The sequence below is a fragment of the Brassica rapa genome, chromosome A07, assembly GCF_000309985.2.
Source record: "Brassica rapa cultivar Chiifu-401-42 chromosome A07, CAAS_Brap_v3.01, whole genome shotgun sequence".
Taxonomy (NCBI): Eukaryota; Viridiplantae; Streptophyta; class Magnoliopsida; order Brassicales; family Brassicaceae; genus Brassica; species Brassica rapa.
Genome location: NC_024801.2, coordinates 13097745 through 13116181, shown reverse-complemented (window position 1 = coordinate 13116181; position 18437 = coordinate 13097745). Strand labels below are relative to the sequence as shown.

The following is an 18437-nucleotide window of genomic DNA, read 5'->3' as shown; positions in this document are numbered from 1 at the left end:
GTTAAAGTACAACCATCTACCACTTTAAGCATCAACGACGCACCATTTGTCTTTGGGAGGTTAAAATACAACCATCTACCACTTTAAGCATCAATGACGCATCGATTTCTTTAGGGAACATTATTAGGTCATCGTAGTGGTTGACGTGTCGAATATTCATCTAAAATTTTGTCGTATTAACAAAACACATTTTGTTTTCTCAATAAGATGGTTGCATTATATATTTATATATATATATATATTATTTTTTAATAAAATAGATATATTAGACAAAAAGAGATAGATAGATATATATCTCTCATTAATAAAAGATAGATAGGTATATACAATGCAAAACATGCATGTTTTCGGAACTTTTCCTTAGTCAATAATACAAATAATCAACCAAAACATCTCCACATTTTAAACTTCACGTGGTTTATTGATTTCCACTGAATGAGGGATCACCATATTGGTCCAAATTAGGAATTGATTTTTTTCCAGAGCAAATTTTCTAGCTTTTCATGTAGTCAGATAGCGTATATTTCTAACTCACACGTAAAACAACCGGACTGTCACCGATGAATAAATCTTCAAAAAATTAGTCGGTGGCCCCCGCCGGATATCCTTGGTTAATCAAAAAAAAACATCACCACATTTTTTTAAAGGCTTAAAATTACATCTCCACATAGAGCGTTGAAAAGACCGTTAATATAACTATAATCAAACAGGGATCCAAGAAATACGTAATGTATGGTCACTAATCGAGAATTATGCAAACCTATCATTTTACATAGTGATCATAACTATGTCGAGTAGCTTGCACATATACACATATATAATAGAGAATACTACAACATGCTAACTAAAGAAGACAACACTAATAACAACAACAAAAACCAAAGAAGTCAACACTAGCTCAATACAAATCCACAACTAACAAAAGAAAATCCATTAACTAACGAAGAATGACTCACTAAAATCATTAAGTAACGATAAATTAAGAACAATAAGTAATGTGACTAAGGAGGAGATATAGTAACAACAAACCATTGGCGGTGGCTCCTCCACGACTCAACCACCACCATATCCTCCTCCAGCATTTTACTACCCTTCCCCGGCTGAAAATTTACCGAATTACCCTTCTGACCTTCTCCACCGAGTGAAGGCGAAGGTGGCGGCAGCTTAGGGTCCTCCACCACCGGATGCTATCTTGCCTTACTTCCCCTACTACTTTAGAAATCCTTCTCATCGTACGGACCAAACGTTGTCGTCTCTATTCATGTTGGTTCCAGGGAAATTGACGGTAATGATCGTAGCCGTAGCAAATCTTGTGGTTGTTGGAGTTCTGGTAACTTCTTGTAATTAAGTTAATAATTATTGTAGAAAGTTCTGATTTGTTTGTATAAGGTGTTGTTATGCTTTAGAATATACTGCAGAGGAAGTAAAGCAAAAAAAAAAAGCCAAAAAGAAAGATTGTTAAAAGATTGTCTCTAGATATTGTGGAAAGTGGAAACTAAATTATAATTAACTAGGCCGCAGCATCTAATTATATTATTTGGAAATTAAAACTAAATTTTATCGCAAGGGAAAATTGAATTGAATTTCGTATATGTTTGAAAATATTTGTTTCACAAAGCTTGCCACTTTAGAGGTTTCTTTTACAACCACTTTCAAATAATGCATTTTACAATTATAATGTGAGATTATTTATTTGAATGATGATTATAACATAAGCGAGCCCCTAGCTCTGATTGTTTTATTATATATGTGTTTCTATTGTATAATATTATAATCATTATAACATAGAAACACAAACGCAAACACAACTAAACGGTGAATGGCTCACAAAGCAACCTCAACCGCAGCGCGCCTAACCGCCAAACTCCTTCCGTTTGCGTTGTTTTTCGCTGTCTGATCCCTGCTATTTGGTCTAATCCCAGTTAGACTCCTCTGTGTATCCACCTTCTGTTTGTTAATATTGAGCTTACTCTTGGCTGCTCCATTTGCCAATGACCGATTACTACTAGCTTTAGATGAGTGTGCTTGAGCATCTTTTCTTACCTTTTCTTGACCTATTGACGTGTCTTGAGGTCTAGCTAGAAGCACTGGTCTTGCTTTGAAGTTGAGAGATTTTTGCACTATGGCTTCCACATTTTCCTATAACATCAGAAATGTTCCCTCATAAACTCCATTTTGGAACAGAGCAAATGAGAGAAGAGAGATAAGTTAGATATTAATTTATGTACCTCTTTTCTCTTCTCGACTCTCTCGCTGCTTCTTGAACTGAAACCATTAGTAGCTGTTCTCTCTTTCATAGCAGAACCAAAAGTGTTCTTGGACCTGAACTTGTTTGCAGCTAGAGGAGTCAGGCTCTCAGTTTTCTTTGTTACTGGAGCTTGAGATGCATTGGATTTAACAATCAACGCCGGCTTCATTTCCTTTCCTCTGCCACCAGAAAAAAATAGTCATTTGAGAGTCGTGAACACACACACATACATAAAGTTATATGAAAAGAGAGGATATAAGCTACCTCTTAGTGTCAAAACTTGTTTTAGTATTACAACTAGAAGACCCCTTTGCTATGACAACATCCTTCTTGGTAGTAGTTTTCGTCGTTTTCGCATAACTAGGAGTAGCTTTCCGGTCATTTTTCAAAGACTTCAATGCAGTTGCAGAGGGAAAACTCATTTCTGCTTTATCCTCTACACTTCTCTCACTGCAACCAATTCCAATCTTCTCCGAAGCAACAGAAAGAGAACTATGATCATCATAAGACTCATAACTCAAACAAGAATCGCCGAATGAGCTCTTTTCTTTATCACACTTGTCTAGTTCATAGCTGTAGTGGCTACACTGACTCATACTCTCCCACAAATTTTCTTCTTTCTCACTAGCAGTTTGTTGATGATGTTGAGCTACTTCTCCCCATGTTTGAGCTTCTACAGAACTTGGAAGTTTGATTCCTTTTTTCTTAAAATGAGCCTCGAAATGAGCTCTCATCTGAGTAACAGACCCAGGCTTAGAGAATCTCTCAGCCTCTTCTAGATATCTATTGTGTGAGAAAGATGATCTCTTCTCCCATGATAAAGATTCCTTCTCGAATCTCCCAAATGAAACGGATCCTGAGTGAATAGAATTCTCCTGCAGCCCATTAGGAAACATATTAAAAGGCTTGTTTGTGTTTATACTTTATAGTTTATACATATATATTTTGATAAATAGAACATTTTCAGTTTCTCCATAGAACATATATATTTGCATAATACAAACGCAAAATATACACTAAACGCAGACGGAAACAAAAAATAAAAAATAAAAAATATCGAGGCCTAAGAACACTCTTGCCTGTTTAAAACGTGTAATATATTGGAAATTTGTTACGTGGATGACGAAAGAGGTACTAAGAAAAGGGCTCAGGGTCTCTAGGTGACTAGGTCTCAACATGACGAACAAAACGTACAAGTCCGTATCTTAGTTCTTATCAATGGGTCCATGAAAACGAGTGAGTGTTAATTTGAACTGAACATATAATCTGAAAACTATAAGAAGACAAAGTAGTAAAATTTTGACAATAGTTGAAGAAATTACCAGAAGGCTTAGGTTAAGCGGTTCTTGTATTTCTCCCGCCATCATATCGAGTTAGATAATTTTCTGTTGAACTGAAAATATACGTACATTTTTAGAAGAAGTTTTGTAAAAGGGAATATAAAAACCACACAATAACAATAGCATACCTGTATTCTGGGACAATAAGAGCATGAGAAACAGAGAGTACTACTGTACCAGTATACGGAGTTGATGAAATAAAGCACGAATGAGGAACTTTCCACAAAAGAACTCCTTGTAAATATAATGTTGAATTCAGATTTGGAATCGAAGGGTGACTAATCAATACTAATCTTCATGTTCATGTCACATCACATGTACTTCCTCCTCTTCTTGGACGGACGCTTCCCACGTTCTCCGTTTTAAACGCCGTTTAATTAGGAGGGTCACGATCCACGGTCGAGAGTTTACAATGTGATCTCGAATATTCGTAAACCGTTCGATCTTTCTTATGTTATCATGTGGATATCATTTCACACGTGAATGCACATTGCAAAGCGCTTCGCCATGTTCAATTGTTGCCAAATCCAACGTTTCGCTTACGGGACCGACCATTAGATCTCTTTAATTTTTTCAACCGAATTTTTGTTTTCTTTTCGATATGTATTATACGGATTTTAATATGAATGCTAATTTAACAGAGTAAGAAAAACAAACGAAGGATGCTAATACAAACCTTTAAACACATGTTTTCGTTTGAATGAAAAAATATTTAGATCAGAATGAGATATCGGTAAAATTAATATCAGTTGAATATGACTTTTGTGTATTTTCACTATGCTTCGTTGCTTAGAGAATCTCCAATGTACACCTATATAATTTCCTCTAAAATAGAAATTTATATTATAGAAGTGAAAATGTTTCAATGTATGCTTCTATAACATAGTTCTTCTATTTTATAGGAAAAAATATAGAGGAAAATTATTTTTTGCCACTATATTTAGAGGTGAAAATAACATATCTCTATATTTTCCTTTATAAATAGAGAAACTCTATTATAGAGGTATACATTGGAGCATTTTCACTTCTATAATACAACTTCTCTATTTTAGAGGAAAATATAGAGATAGAAATAGATGTGGCTTGGAGATGGTCTCAGAAGTTATAGCGAAGACAAGACGAAAAAATGAAAATAATTTAGGGGTTAGGTCTCTCTCGTACTAATATAATGGAGGCTAAACAAGGAAACATAATAATTGATACCTCACCAGCCCAAAGCATGTGATAACATTAATAAGAAATGTCGATTTTGCAATAGACCATAGCATGGCAATTGCATGTGACTTCCCGCGCTTGCAGCAGCAACAAGACGTAAGTCTTATCTAATGATTAGCTCATTTGCATATGATTCTCATTTCCCATTCTATGAACATCATTACTGGGGATATCTTATCAACTTGATTATCTCACATGTGGAAGCAAAAATAATAATTAGATTTAATTAGTGGATATCTGAAATCCTTGAAAAATTCCCACACAAAAATTTACCAATTAAATATTATTACTAGATTTTGACCCGCGCTTGGAAAGCGCGGAGTTGTTGGATTATATTAAAATACAAAATCTTATTATATCGAAAAACATAATTTTTAACAGCTATATAATTTACAAATTAGTTTATTTGAGATTTTATATGTACACTTTTACGTAAGTTTTTTTCGACATGAGAATTATATCCGGATAAAAAAAAACAACCGAACCGATCCAAAATTATAGGTTTAGTTCAGGTCCAGAAAAGATAACCTATTGAGTTTTTTGGATCCGCAGGTCTTTGTTTGAGTCCGGATCCTACCCTAGACCCGATCATAAATATGTGTTTATTAGGTATATTTGGACATTTCGAATATGTTTCCGGTATTATGGATATTGTTTTTAAGTTTTTGGTTTACGATTAGAGTTTTGATTTCAGGTAAATTTTTCAAATTAAAAAAATTGCGTATTTGGATAAATATTTGGGTATTTTTCAGTTCATGTGTCAGGTTTTGAATAAGATTTTAAATTTTTAGGTATTTGAATTTTTTTGGTATTTCTTTGGAGTTTCAAATACTTTTCGTGTTTTGGATATTTTTCAGATTTTTTAGATATTTCAAATTCTTTTAGGATCCTAAATACCCGAACAGATGTGGACCTATTACGTCCATATCAGGTCCAACAACCTTTTGATATAGATTTTTAACGTTATTATACAAAAACATGGTTGATGAAATATTTTTCTTAGTAAAGGTGTCATAAGAAATAATATTAAGATCTGTTAAAAATATTTGAAATATTGTATGTTTAGAATGATTAATGTATTATCAGAAAAATAATAAATAGTTATACATAACTCCAATAACTTTTTATGTTAGATTTTTTAAAACTCTTTCTCTTTTAATAGTATTGATTCGTTTTAAGTGAAAAGTATATAAAAGTATAATATCTAAACCAATAATTTTCAAAATCTTGAATAATCAATACTGATATAGTGAAGTCGGGTTAGCTTTAATAGAACCAATGAATTTCTTCATTTTTGTGAAGGTAACATGAATGTTCAGAAAATTATTTTTAAATATGAAAATATTATCAAACTATAGACAATTGAAAGTTTAGTATATGATATGAGATTTTAGTAGGAAAGTTTATATATGATATGATTATTTTATTATAAACGAAAGAGGAAGTTAGAATGTACACATATATGTCTTGTAATTTATCTTGCTTTAAATCATATATTATATGATAAAAGTGATAATATAAAACATTAGTTTCAATGCTTTTACGATTAAAAATCAAAATGGAAAATATAGTAATAGTAATGATTAGGATTTAGGAATGAGATTTAAATAAATAAATATAAGAATTGAATAAATTATTGTTAGAAAAATATATGGTAACATATTGTTAGTATAAATTTAAGGTAAGACCAAAAAATAATGAGTTAAATGAAAAAATCCAAACAACTTTCATAGGTAGATTTTTTTTAGACTCCTTCCTTTTTAATAGTATTGATTATTTGTTTTCATACGTTGAAATATTTATGTTCACATATCCCATAATGCTGCTCTAAAGCGCTTCTTCTTTCCCCAAGCCTACTGTTAAAATATAACTATACATGAATATGAAACCCTAATACAAGTTTTTTTTTCTTTCTGTTAGTAGCAATGAAGATGCACGGTTGAATTCTCTTTTTTTTTTATCTTGCAATTCCTATGATGCAATTGGAACAACAGAAAAGCAATGTCATAGTTACATACATGTGAGTATCCTAATAGCCTATTGGAACCATGTACACTGCAATAGGTAACCCAAACACACAGCCCATATAGAAGGGAATGAAGCCCAAGAAAGGAAAGGAAAAAGGGAACTTTAACAAAAAAATGAAACTCATTAACTGATTCTCACTTAAGGTTTCGAAAGAAAAAGTGGATCAAACGTTGTGATTAATGGATTGAATGAAACTAAAACAGACCAAACAAATCAAACTAGGTCTTGGAAATTTATCTGAATCTGAAGACTGGAACTGGAACTAGAATCGACCCGAGAAAACTGGTTTTGGTCAAGTATGATAATGCATTTTACTCCATTAGATTTTATTGTGGAGGACCTACGGGTCTTAGTCCCGACCCATACCGAAATCTAGAGTCGATCTGGTAATAGTGGATCCAAATTTTAATAACCCTAACCTAATAGCTATTGCAAAAAGTTAGATTTTATTCTTATGAATTTGTGATATTGCATGCTTTTAATGCATGTTACAAAAACAGTTCGGGTACAAATTCAGTAAAGGATGAAATGGAATTGAATTACTCAAAATTTATAAAACATATTCGAAAATTGCAAATAAACCTATCCGGAAACATGAAAAAGCACGAAAAATGCCAAAAACCTGAAAATTACAAAAAAACCGATCATAAGACAAAAAATACATGAAAAGTACCCAAAAGACCCAAAACCGTTTGTATCCGTATATAGCAGTTTCTTACGGTGTTAAAATTGTTTATCCGAAATGACCCGGACCGAGAAGATCTGACCCGAAACTGAACCAAAAATTTTTAAATACCTAGTTGGGTCTAAATGTCTAAGATCCGAAAGATCCCAAACTCAAAGGATTGATCCAAACCCGACTCGGGTCGAATCTAACCTAGATAAAACGGAAAGCGAGCGAATCAAATGGTCTAAAATATTGATATTATTATATTTGGTTCAGAATTATATATTATTTTCACATTTTCAAAATATTTTATACTTTAATGTTAAATATGTATTTAATACTTTGTTGTCATAATAATACTAAATTTAATATCAATACAATAAATTTAAAAATATATTTAATAGATCATACGTATTTTTAAAGTATATAAATATTTTTAAACTAAGATAAATGATTCATAAATGTTATATATAAAATAAATGTTAACCACATACTGGTAAACATTAATACTACAAATCGATATTAGTTAACCAGGTGAGAAGTACACTTAAAATATGAAGTGTGAATACTGTTACTAACAGACCATGATTTTATTTTAAGAAATAGAATACTTATACAACTATTGGAGTGCTTTATTATTTATTTTATTTTATTAAAAACACAATTGAATCTTTTTTTTATTGAATGGAAGGTCGAATGCAGTCTTAGAGCAATATTATTGGTGGGATGAACAGAGAGAGGGAGAGAATCCCTTGTTTTTTTTTTTTTTTGGTCATTGGAGAGTAAGGGACAGCCCTTAATTAAAGGCTTTTCTCTTCTCTTTCTTTTTCGGTTCCCACCTCTTTCCCTTAAAAGATATCTTAAAAGACTCCCAATAATGTTGTCCTTACCATCTTTCGTGTAGAAACGTCTCTTATATTGTTCCCACTCGTAGCCTAAATAAACTTTACCATCTCATAAAGCTGTTTTTGAAATAACAAGAATCTTATGAAGCTGAGCTCTGTATGATTTTAGAAGTTGGTTTTCTGTTTGATTTTAGAAGTTAATTATTTACTTCTAAAATATTAACATGGTCGCATGTAAACAGTGATTTATGCTAATAGATTATGAAAATCAAATACTAATTTTATTTAAAAAAGAAGGTTGTCGGATACACATGTATTTGTTTTAATCCAGTGGTCATGTTAGGGCCTAGAGCACCTTCACTCGTTACATACCCTATTTAGTATCTAAATAAATATATATTTTATATGTATAATTATTGTAATATTCAATTAAATTTGGAAAATTAAAAGAAGAGCTATCAATTATCATGTGATTAATGTCAAAGGGATTCTAAAAATTATGTATAGAAATTTGAAAATGGAACTTTCTCTGGCACAAATTCTATCTCTTTCTTTTTTTATTAATAAATTTTAAACAAAATTGTTAGATATCCCCTCTAAACACCCCACCATTAAGGTTGCCTTTAACAGGCCAATACTATCTTATTTTCTGGTTTCCGAGAAGCAGCACCCGCAGTCATTGGTCTATCTATGAGTACCTTTTTTTTTTTGTAACTGGGCTTACTATCTATGAGTACCTGAACACAAAAATATTTAAAAAATAAAAAAAGGAAGTGGCAGAAATGCACGATGGGAGAAATAAGAAGGGACACTCCTTCTTTGAGATACCCTTGCACCAAATTACTCCCAAATTAAAAAGACCCATGTCCAGATGTCATATTATAATTAGTTTAGTCTTTTTTTATTTGTTTTAAGTAATTATTTACAGCAAATTATTATTATTATAATGATGAGGTACTCTTTTCACTATGTCAACCACTAATGATACTCGGAGAGCAGCATTAGTGATAGTCTCTTGAGACATCACCTAAAAATAATAATAATATTTCATCTGTTTCAAAATACATGAAGTTTTAATATTATGCATAATTATTAAATAACTTATTTTTTATACTAAAAATATCATTAAAATATAATATAAAATTTATTCGACCAATCATAAAACAGACTACAAAATATGAAAACATCATCTATTTTGATAAAGCTAAAAAGTATATTGGTATATGAAAATATAATCTATTTTGAAACATCAAAAACTTTCTAAAACATCATCTATTTAGAAGCAGATGGAGTAATAAAATACACTAAGACCATCTCCAATGTATTCCCCTTTTTTTACCTCTAAAATAGAGTATCTCTAAAATAGAGATGAATTTCTCTCCAATGTATTTCTCTATTTTTACCTCTATAAAGGAATATTCTCAAAAGATTCTATTTTAATTTTACAAAAGATACATTTTGTTTATATAAGTTGATAACTAACCCTATTTATTTTTAACTTTTAAAATATTTTCATAAACTTATGAATTTTTTTAAACTAAAGTTTTGTTAAAAGACTATTATGTAAATAAAAAATATTATTATACTCCTACAAAAGCTGTATTTCTCTATAAATATAATTATTTTGGTTACAACTATAAAAATTTGAAAGTTAAAGCATATAGAGGTAAAAATAGCTTGGGGTTGGAGATGCTCTAAACGATGAAAGAGAAAAATGGAAAGTTGAAGAACGCTTCTTTATAAGGAGATTTTGACCAAATGGGAAGAAATGAGCTCCACAACCGTCTCTCATCTATTATTGTCAGCAATTTTTCAAAGATTAAAATTTAATTCAATAAATCATATATGTTGATAAGGCTGGGCATTTCATCTGATACCCGAACCCGACACGAAACATCCGAATTCGAACCGAAGTAGCAAAATATCCGAACGGGTTTTATATTGAACAAGTTTGGATATCCGAACACGATCGAGTATATAATACCCGAAGTCATCCAAACATATGTACACTTTAACCAAAATTTACATCTTTCATCCAATATATAACCGGTTTTTTTAACCGATTTTGATTTAATTAATATTATATAAAATCAATACCAAATAACTATTTTTCCTAACCTAAACGTGTGCACATATATATAAATATGTATCTCCTTTTTAAACGTGAGAGATTAAGGAACCATATGTATCTCTCATCTCTCATTTTTTCTCCCTACAAGATCTTCTTTCCTAAAATATTGTTCTTCTCACGATCCATGTAAGGTTTCTCGGAGATATTAGTTGTTGCCTTCATCAATGATAACCACCATAAACGTCACTATAATAACTGAAGCTACTTTGAACCATCTTGTCGTTCTTCCTACGGAAGAATATTTTCCACCCATGGAGCTTCCTTTATTACTCCCGATCGTGTTGCATAACGAAAGCAAGACAAAATAACTTTTTTTTTGCAAGAATTATGTTCTTTAAAAAAGAATTTATCAGTAAATAAAAAAAAATTATCAAATGTTTTGGTTTTTTAATTATATCTGAAATACCCAAAACCGACCCGGAGTGTAGAAATACCGAACGGTTTTATACTTCTATACCCAAACATCCGAAATATCCAATCTGAACCCGAACACCCGCTTCTATATGTTGAAATACTAATATAAATATATGAGAAACAAGGTTTGAGAGATTAAACCAATATTGATGCTCTAAGGGAAATATATATTGAAAGTCTAGTCCAAAATAAAATTAAAGTATGGTTCAAAAACAACTGTTGGATCAAACCCAATAACTTTTGAAGTTGGGTGCTGATGTATTAAACGAATGTGTGAGAACTTGTGAACGAAAATGAAGGGAAATGAAGAAAATCCAAAGATAGTTTTTTTTTTGGGATCAAAATCCAAAGATGGTTCATAATTTGCATTATGTCATTGCTCCTTGACAACGTTGGGACGACTACGGACATGTAAATAAATATATACTACAGAAGATAGTAGTCACATGGAACACTGACGTGATGTTTTCTCAGAAGACTTATGACACTTAAATCAGAGTGAGTAAGGTAAACTGTTTAAGAAGAGAGTTGGCAACTTTGTTGAAAAAGAAAAAAAAAAGAGTTGGCATTGGCAACTGTCATAGTGAGAAACTGTTATGTTTTTCTTTTTTGAGGCATTGATGGTATGTTGGATTTCTGTGAAGTTTAGGGTGAACATATTACCCATGTGAAAAAAAAACAACATAGGCATGAGCCGATGTTGTGTGTTCGATAATTTTATTAATTATTTGTGACATGGGTGTAAATGTGTAATACGGAAAGGAGTGTGAATGTCCCATTAACCAACGGTTCACTTGTCGGAGACTTCTAACAGATAGGTCCGTGGTATCGCCGACACCCACTATCACCTGTCATTTCTCTTTTCTTTTTTTCTTCTTTTCTCAAAAAAATAGTAATACATTTCTCTTCATTGCTAATAGTAATACTAATAGCCTAATAGTAATAGCTAAAAAAAGCTTTTAGATGATGTATACTAGACTACTAGTCTATTAGAATAGCGATTATTAAGATGGTGGTGTGCCACGAGAGAATGCAGCCACGCACACGAGGTACACAACCATTCCATCTCAATCCTAATCATTTTATTTTATTTATTACTAGAGATTTTTTCCGCGCTTCGCGCGGATTATGTCTTATAAATTTATTTTATTTATAATATTATTTGTTAATTTTTTTCTTTTATATTAACTTCTTGTTTTTTCAATGTTAGTTTTTCTTAATTTAAATTTATATGTTAATAATTTTTCATTTTTTTGTTGTAGATGGAGAATTATATTTTTTATTGATGGTTTTTTGTATGTGATAGTGACATAAATTTTTTGAAATTTTAAAATAATATTATATATAGTACGATTAACACATTAAAGAAGAGAAACATATTCAGACACATTTTACACAGGTTTTATATGCATAATTTTAAACATTATATATGTATATATTATAAGTTTGAAACATGTAAATGCTTTCTAAAGCTAAATACTTGTTCTGAGTTTACATAACTTATCGAAAGTTTTATCTCTTTTTAAATTCAAATCACAGAAAAAATATAAAAAAGTCAGTATAGATAGGTTTTTTGGGCTTTTAAATCAACACTGAAAAATTACATGAATCAGATAACAACAGTTTTGTAAACAACTGGATAAAATTTGACCGAGCCAAAGATTTTCACACAATATGTTCTTTCTTCTTCAAATTGCGAAGAGCCTATAGGCACAAGAAAAAAATCATAATTTTTGTTTTCACTTATATAACATTTTTTCTCATTTACACACGAAGTTTATTACACTGCTATAAGCAATGTAGAACTCTATTCATATAAGATTCACATCTATGCATTTTGACAAAGAAGAATTTCAGCCATCTTTAGTTTCGGAATGTACCAACTTCAGTCATATACACTATATTTTCTCTATGATTCAAAACTTATAATTTTAAGATATGTGCAGATTTCCATGTGAAAAGGCACGCACGCCATCTATCATTCAACCTATTACTTTTTCCAAAGTAAACACTATAATCCTCGTTTGGTTAGCTCCACAAACTAATCTCTTTGGATCAGTTTATCAAAAAATATGGATACTAATGTCAGAAAAGAATATAAACACTATCAACAATACATATTGGCACAAGAATATTTGGTTCAAGGAACATATTCCACGTAATGCGTTTATATCATGGCTGGCTTTGCGGAGAAGACTGCCAACCAAGGATCGCTTGAGGCGTTGGGGATTAAATGTCTCAGGAACGTGCGCTCTTTGTAATCTGGAAATAGAGACTCACCATCATCTCTTCTTTGAGTGCTCTTTCTCTCGCTTGATATGGGAGCCTTTTGCTGCTGAAGTTTGGATTTCTCCTCCGGCTGATCTACACTCTGTTGCAGCCTAGATCAATCAACCTCGCGTCAACGTAGATGCACATGCTACTCCAGTCATCAAGCTCTACTTTCAGTCATGTCTCCTCACCTTCATCAGTCATCCTTGCCTCTTTCGACCGTATGATGCGTGACCGTCTCCTCTCTTACCCGGTAAGTTCTTCTTTCTCATCTTCTCTACTTCTTTTTATATTTCTTGTATAAGACTTCCTTAAGGCTTTTTTTACCTTGAGTTGTTGTTGGTTGTTTTTGTTTCCTTGCTGTAATAAGTTGTTTAAAAACAACAGTGTAACCTTTTAGAAAATAATAATCTTAACATCTTACCAAAAAAAAACAACAAATATTGACTTATTTATGTGAATATATATTTTATTTTAAATCATTATAGTGGACGAATAAAACACCATAATTTGTACAACAAATTTTCTTAGATTCACCTCATCATACTCACCATTTTACCATTTTAATTACATAATTTTACATGAGCTTCTCCATCCTTCCCGGTTATTTTCTCTTTATTTATAACTACAATATAATGTTATAAATTATATATATTATAAATTAATAATTTATTTACCCTTAAAGTCTAACTATTAAAATATAACATAATTCAATATAGATATATGATTCTATTAATAAATTAGCAGTTACAAATTTGAAATTTCTATAAATATCAAAAGTTGTATGTTAGTTAATTATTTTCTAAATGATATTTATTTTTAATTCTTTTTAGATGAGAATATTTTGGCTGAGGTGGATAGTGTCAAAAGCCTTGAATTTAGTCCCTTTTATATAGTAGGATTTATCTTAACTTCTCCACTTATGATATCATTTATCTTTTTCCTCTTAGTCTTTTTCTTGATTGAAAATTTTAATCTATACAGGAAAAAATTACATTTATTGAAAAAAATGTAAAGATTTATCTGTCCGAAAATGAAAAGTCTTTTATAAAAGTATTACGTTACATTTGGAAAATTGGGTAAAGCTAAATCTAAACTAGTTAACCGGGCTTTTAGCTCTGGTGATAAAGGATTCACGGTTGTGAGTTCCGCCACATTGGTTCGAAATCCGGCCACTGGAGGATTTACATGCGGATCCTCCAGCGTCTCAGACCGAAGACCGTTCACAGTGAACCACATGGTGACGCTTTGGCAGTGTCCTTACTCGTTTCGGTTTCTAGTCTAGACCACCTCGGCACCTCGGTAGGGTCAGGATATTCGGTTATAAAATAAAAAAAATCTAAACTAGTTCATAGATAACTTGTTAGTTTTTAAAATTTTGTTAGTTTTTAATGTGTTTTTTTGTCTATGTATATCATGAATATGAACGTTATTTTAGGGTAAACGCAATGGCATTAGTAAAAATCACTAGGCAATATTTGCAAAAAAAAAAAATCACTAGGCAATGCCAGTATGCAACTATAAAATGAAAAGCGTAGGGAGATAGAGAGGGAGTTTTGGGCACTCATATCACTCTTTGGATTCACACAAAATTTCCTCGAGAGGTAAATCGGTAATAGGTATAACGTGATGGATTAGTACTTCAAAATATTTAACGACAACGTTGCCTTCTTCTTTTGGGTCCATATCTTTGTTAGTACTTGATTTCAAATGCATGCACACGATCCGCTGTTGATACTGAGATACAAAACACCTCTCATTATTCGATTTAATTATCATGGGGCTTTGGATCGTCCGTGCTGTCCACGGTCCACCCCATGAAACCCGTTTGGCTGTTGTCTGGTCGATTTGATGGTTACATCAATTTACAGTGAACCTTTTTGAAGCCTAAATCAATTTGATAAAAGAAAATGTGATGTAGTACAAATGTGTATATTTAGAACTTGGGGTAATTCCAACGAAGAGAGAGAGACAAAGAGACAAGGAGAGAAAGGTCTATTGGCACAGGGAGCACATGAGATGAGGGAGTGGGCCGGGAGAATAATACATGCGTTAGACAAAAAGAAGAAGAAGAAGAAGAAGCTACCAAGCAAGAAGCACACATTTTAGGACATTGGCTCTTTCCTTTTACTCATAAGTACTCTAATAAGTAGTCATTCATTTCAACCAGGGGCGAAGGCAGTAAGGGACTTATGTGTGCCCATGCACCCATAGTTTTGTCAATATTTACAATTTTGCAGGTAAATTACATATCTTTCAGCTAGCTTAAATGGTTAAATTCTTATTGTGCACCCCTAGACAATGAAGGTTCGACATCACATATGTCACATTTTTTTCCATTATGAATTATGCACCCATTAAAAAAAACTCCTAGCTTCGCCCCTGATTTCAACATCTATCATATATGTATGGCTATGATTGTAGCATTGTGGAACCAGATGAGTTATCCGACCATGATAGAAAAACTTAAAATCGAATACAAAACTTGTCGAGTGAAAACAATATTTGATTGTTGTAATTGATATTATTAAATGATAGAATCATTAGATATAAAATACGAATATGTAAACTTTGTAGCTGATAGAGATCTAGAATGCAGAATCAGTTTATCAGTAAGAACTTATAGCAAAATTTATATATTTTATAAAGAAATTAAGCTTATGTTCTATATACGTTTGAAACAAGGGCAATTGTCAATAATAACATCTTTTGAAGTTTATGTCTCAAAAATAGCACTAGAAGGAGAAAGTCACAAAAATGACATTCATTAAAGGGTAAAATATCCCTAATACCCTTGGTTTAAAATTAAATAAACAAACAAAAATAAATAAAATAAAAATAAAAAAATAAAAATAAAAATAAAAAAAATAAAAATAAATAATTTTTTTTATAGTTTCAGATTACACGTTTTCAGATTCGAAATTTTTATAAATTTTTTTTTTAAATTTATTTTTTTTTTTCAAATTTTCTTTTTATAATTTAAAAATACTTTTTGAAACTGTTTTTTAAATTTTTATTTTTTATTTTAGTATTTATTTTTTATAACCCCACCCCTTAACTCTAAACCCTAAAGTTTGGATTAATTAACCCAAGGGGGTATAAGTGTATATTTAACTCTTTAATGAAACCTATTTTTGTGACTTTGATCCTTGAGTACTACTTTGGAAACAAAAACTTGGTTTAGTGCTATTCTAGTCTTTTTCTCTTGAAACAACGGGCACACCAGTTTTATTTGTACCATACTGAAGACTTTTTAAAAACATTTTTTTCATTAATTTACATAATTTGCATTTTTTGAAATCTAAAACTCGGATTTCCTAAGGTATAACTGTAAGTTATATATAGCGCTTTAGCCCGTAAATCTACCTGCCACATGGACAAATTTTTTTTTATCTCTGTTTTATTCGGTTACTCTAGGTACTATTTAAGTTAAGGTAAAATAATTGTATTTTCTATATTTGCTTTTAAAGTGAAAAATACTTGCACAAACTTTTCAATTTTATCCTTTATAACTTTTACCTAAATTACTTCATTCTAGTTACGTCCACTTATTATAGTGTTTACCAATCACACTTTTAGTGTAGAAGCATTAGTTAGTTCTCACTCAAACTATTGGACTAAAACCATTTACAATGGTTTACTCTTTTTTTTTCCAAAATAGATTAATTCTATAATAGAGTTAGACTCTACTCTATATTCTATTTTAGAATGAAAATAGAGTGATTATAAAAAAATGAATTACTCTATTTAGAAAATAAAGCTATTTTTTATTCTATTATAAAGTGAAAATATAGTTGGATTGAAGATATTTTATTCTAAACTATATTTTAGAGTAAAATAGAGGAAATAAATTTTCATATGTCAATATTAAATGAAAGCTTCAATTAGTGACTATTTAACTGAACTGAATATAAATAAAATAATAAATCAAAATTTAATTGAAGAATTGAATAAACAGAAATATATGAATATGTTCAATCTTTTCCTCATCAAAATTGGAGAAGAATTTTTTTTACATGATTCTTTTTTCTTCATGAGGAAATGAGAAAAATAGAATAGGATAAGGATACATGTGTGATGTGTCTGCAATCTGACAAAAGTTTTAACCCGAATGATAAAAAAGTCGAAAAATTAGAATTTCACCATTTTTTTTCTCTAAAATGTGGTCACCAATTGAAGTCAAGTGTATTATGTGAAAATTCAATGGAACTCAAGTGTATTATGTTTTGTCAAAAAAAAAAACTCAAGTGTATTATGTGAAAATGTATGTTGAAAAACTACACAAGACTAGACTTATTTCCAAAATGGAAAATGAAACAATACTTAATCCAAAACAGATGATCGGTGCATCAGTCTTTTAATATGTCAACCTATGACATTAAGAAAATTCTCTTCCATCCGTTTACGTGACGACTATTTCTGATTCCCTATCGCATTCGATAATAACAAGAAATAATTTCTTACGCGTCGCGATGAAACTGATGGTGCACAGAGTTCATTACAGCCTTTATCCGAGGTATGCTGGTCTTAAGATTGCGTAAAATTTTACTACATTACGAATATACTAATCTCGAGATCACCAAAGAAGTTTGTTACTTTTTCAATTGCTGGGTACGTTTAATCCGTGATTGTTGATTACTTGTTGCAAGACTTTTCCAATTTTCTAGAAGGGAAAGATAAGCGTTGAGTATGTTCCCTTCTACTTCGACATCTAATTCAATAGATCTATAGATTGGTTACATCATTTCGGACGGCACCAATATTCAAACCTATCAATTATCTGTCATATGTATTCCCTACCATTATATGTTTCTATTTTTCGGAAAATATATCAATACGAAATTAAAATATACTAAAAATATGAATCGCATTTTTTTTTTGAAACCAAATATGAATCGCATATGACGTTAGAAACATTTGGATTAATACGCAAATTTTTTAAATTTATTTTTTTTCTGCACACATCACATTAATCGAAACCCTTTATGAAAAACATAATATTAATTGATAGAATCAAGAAAATTCATGCTCATATAGTTTAAAAACAGCGTGGGTCAGTTTCTTCACCGCAATATAAGGAGTAATGGTCACCGCAATATACAATCTAAACATATTTACCTAAAAATGGGTAATTTTCAATCGTTTTCTTATACCTATTTGATAATATACCCAGAAAATAGGGGAACAAAAGAATAAGCAAACAATTAGAGCAGTAAAGCACTTTACAAAATAAAAAGCAAAAGAAGCAGCTTTATACATTTTTCTTAATTACTTTTTA

General features: G+C 30.9%; 1 protein-coding gene across 1 annotated transcript; it reads right to left on the bottom strand.

Moving 5' to 3' along the window:
- Positions 1 to 265: 265 nt before the first annotated feature.
- On the bottom strand, positions 266 to 5564 carry LOC103829295 (protein WVD2-like 7). Its single transcript, XM_033274961.1, has 4 exons — positions 3571 to 5564; positions 2513 to 3123; positions 2229 to 2427; positions 266 to 2139 (listed from the first exon to the last, which is right to left on the bottom strand). The coding sequence occupies exons 1-4, from the start codon at positions 3613 to 3615 to the stop codon at positions 1825 to 1827; spliced, it is 1170 nt and encodes a 389-aa protein (XP_033130852.1). The 5' UTR covers positions 3616 to 5564; the 3' UTR covers positions 266 to 1824.
- Between the last annotated feature and the right edge of the window lie 12873 nt (positions 5565 to 18437).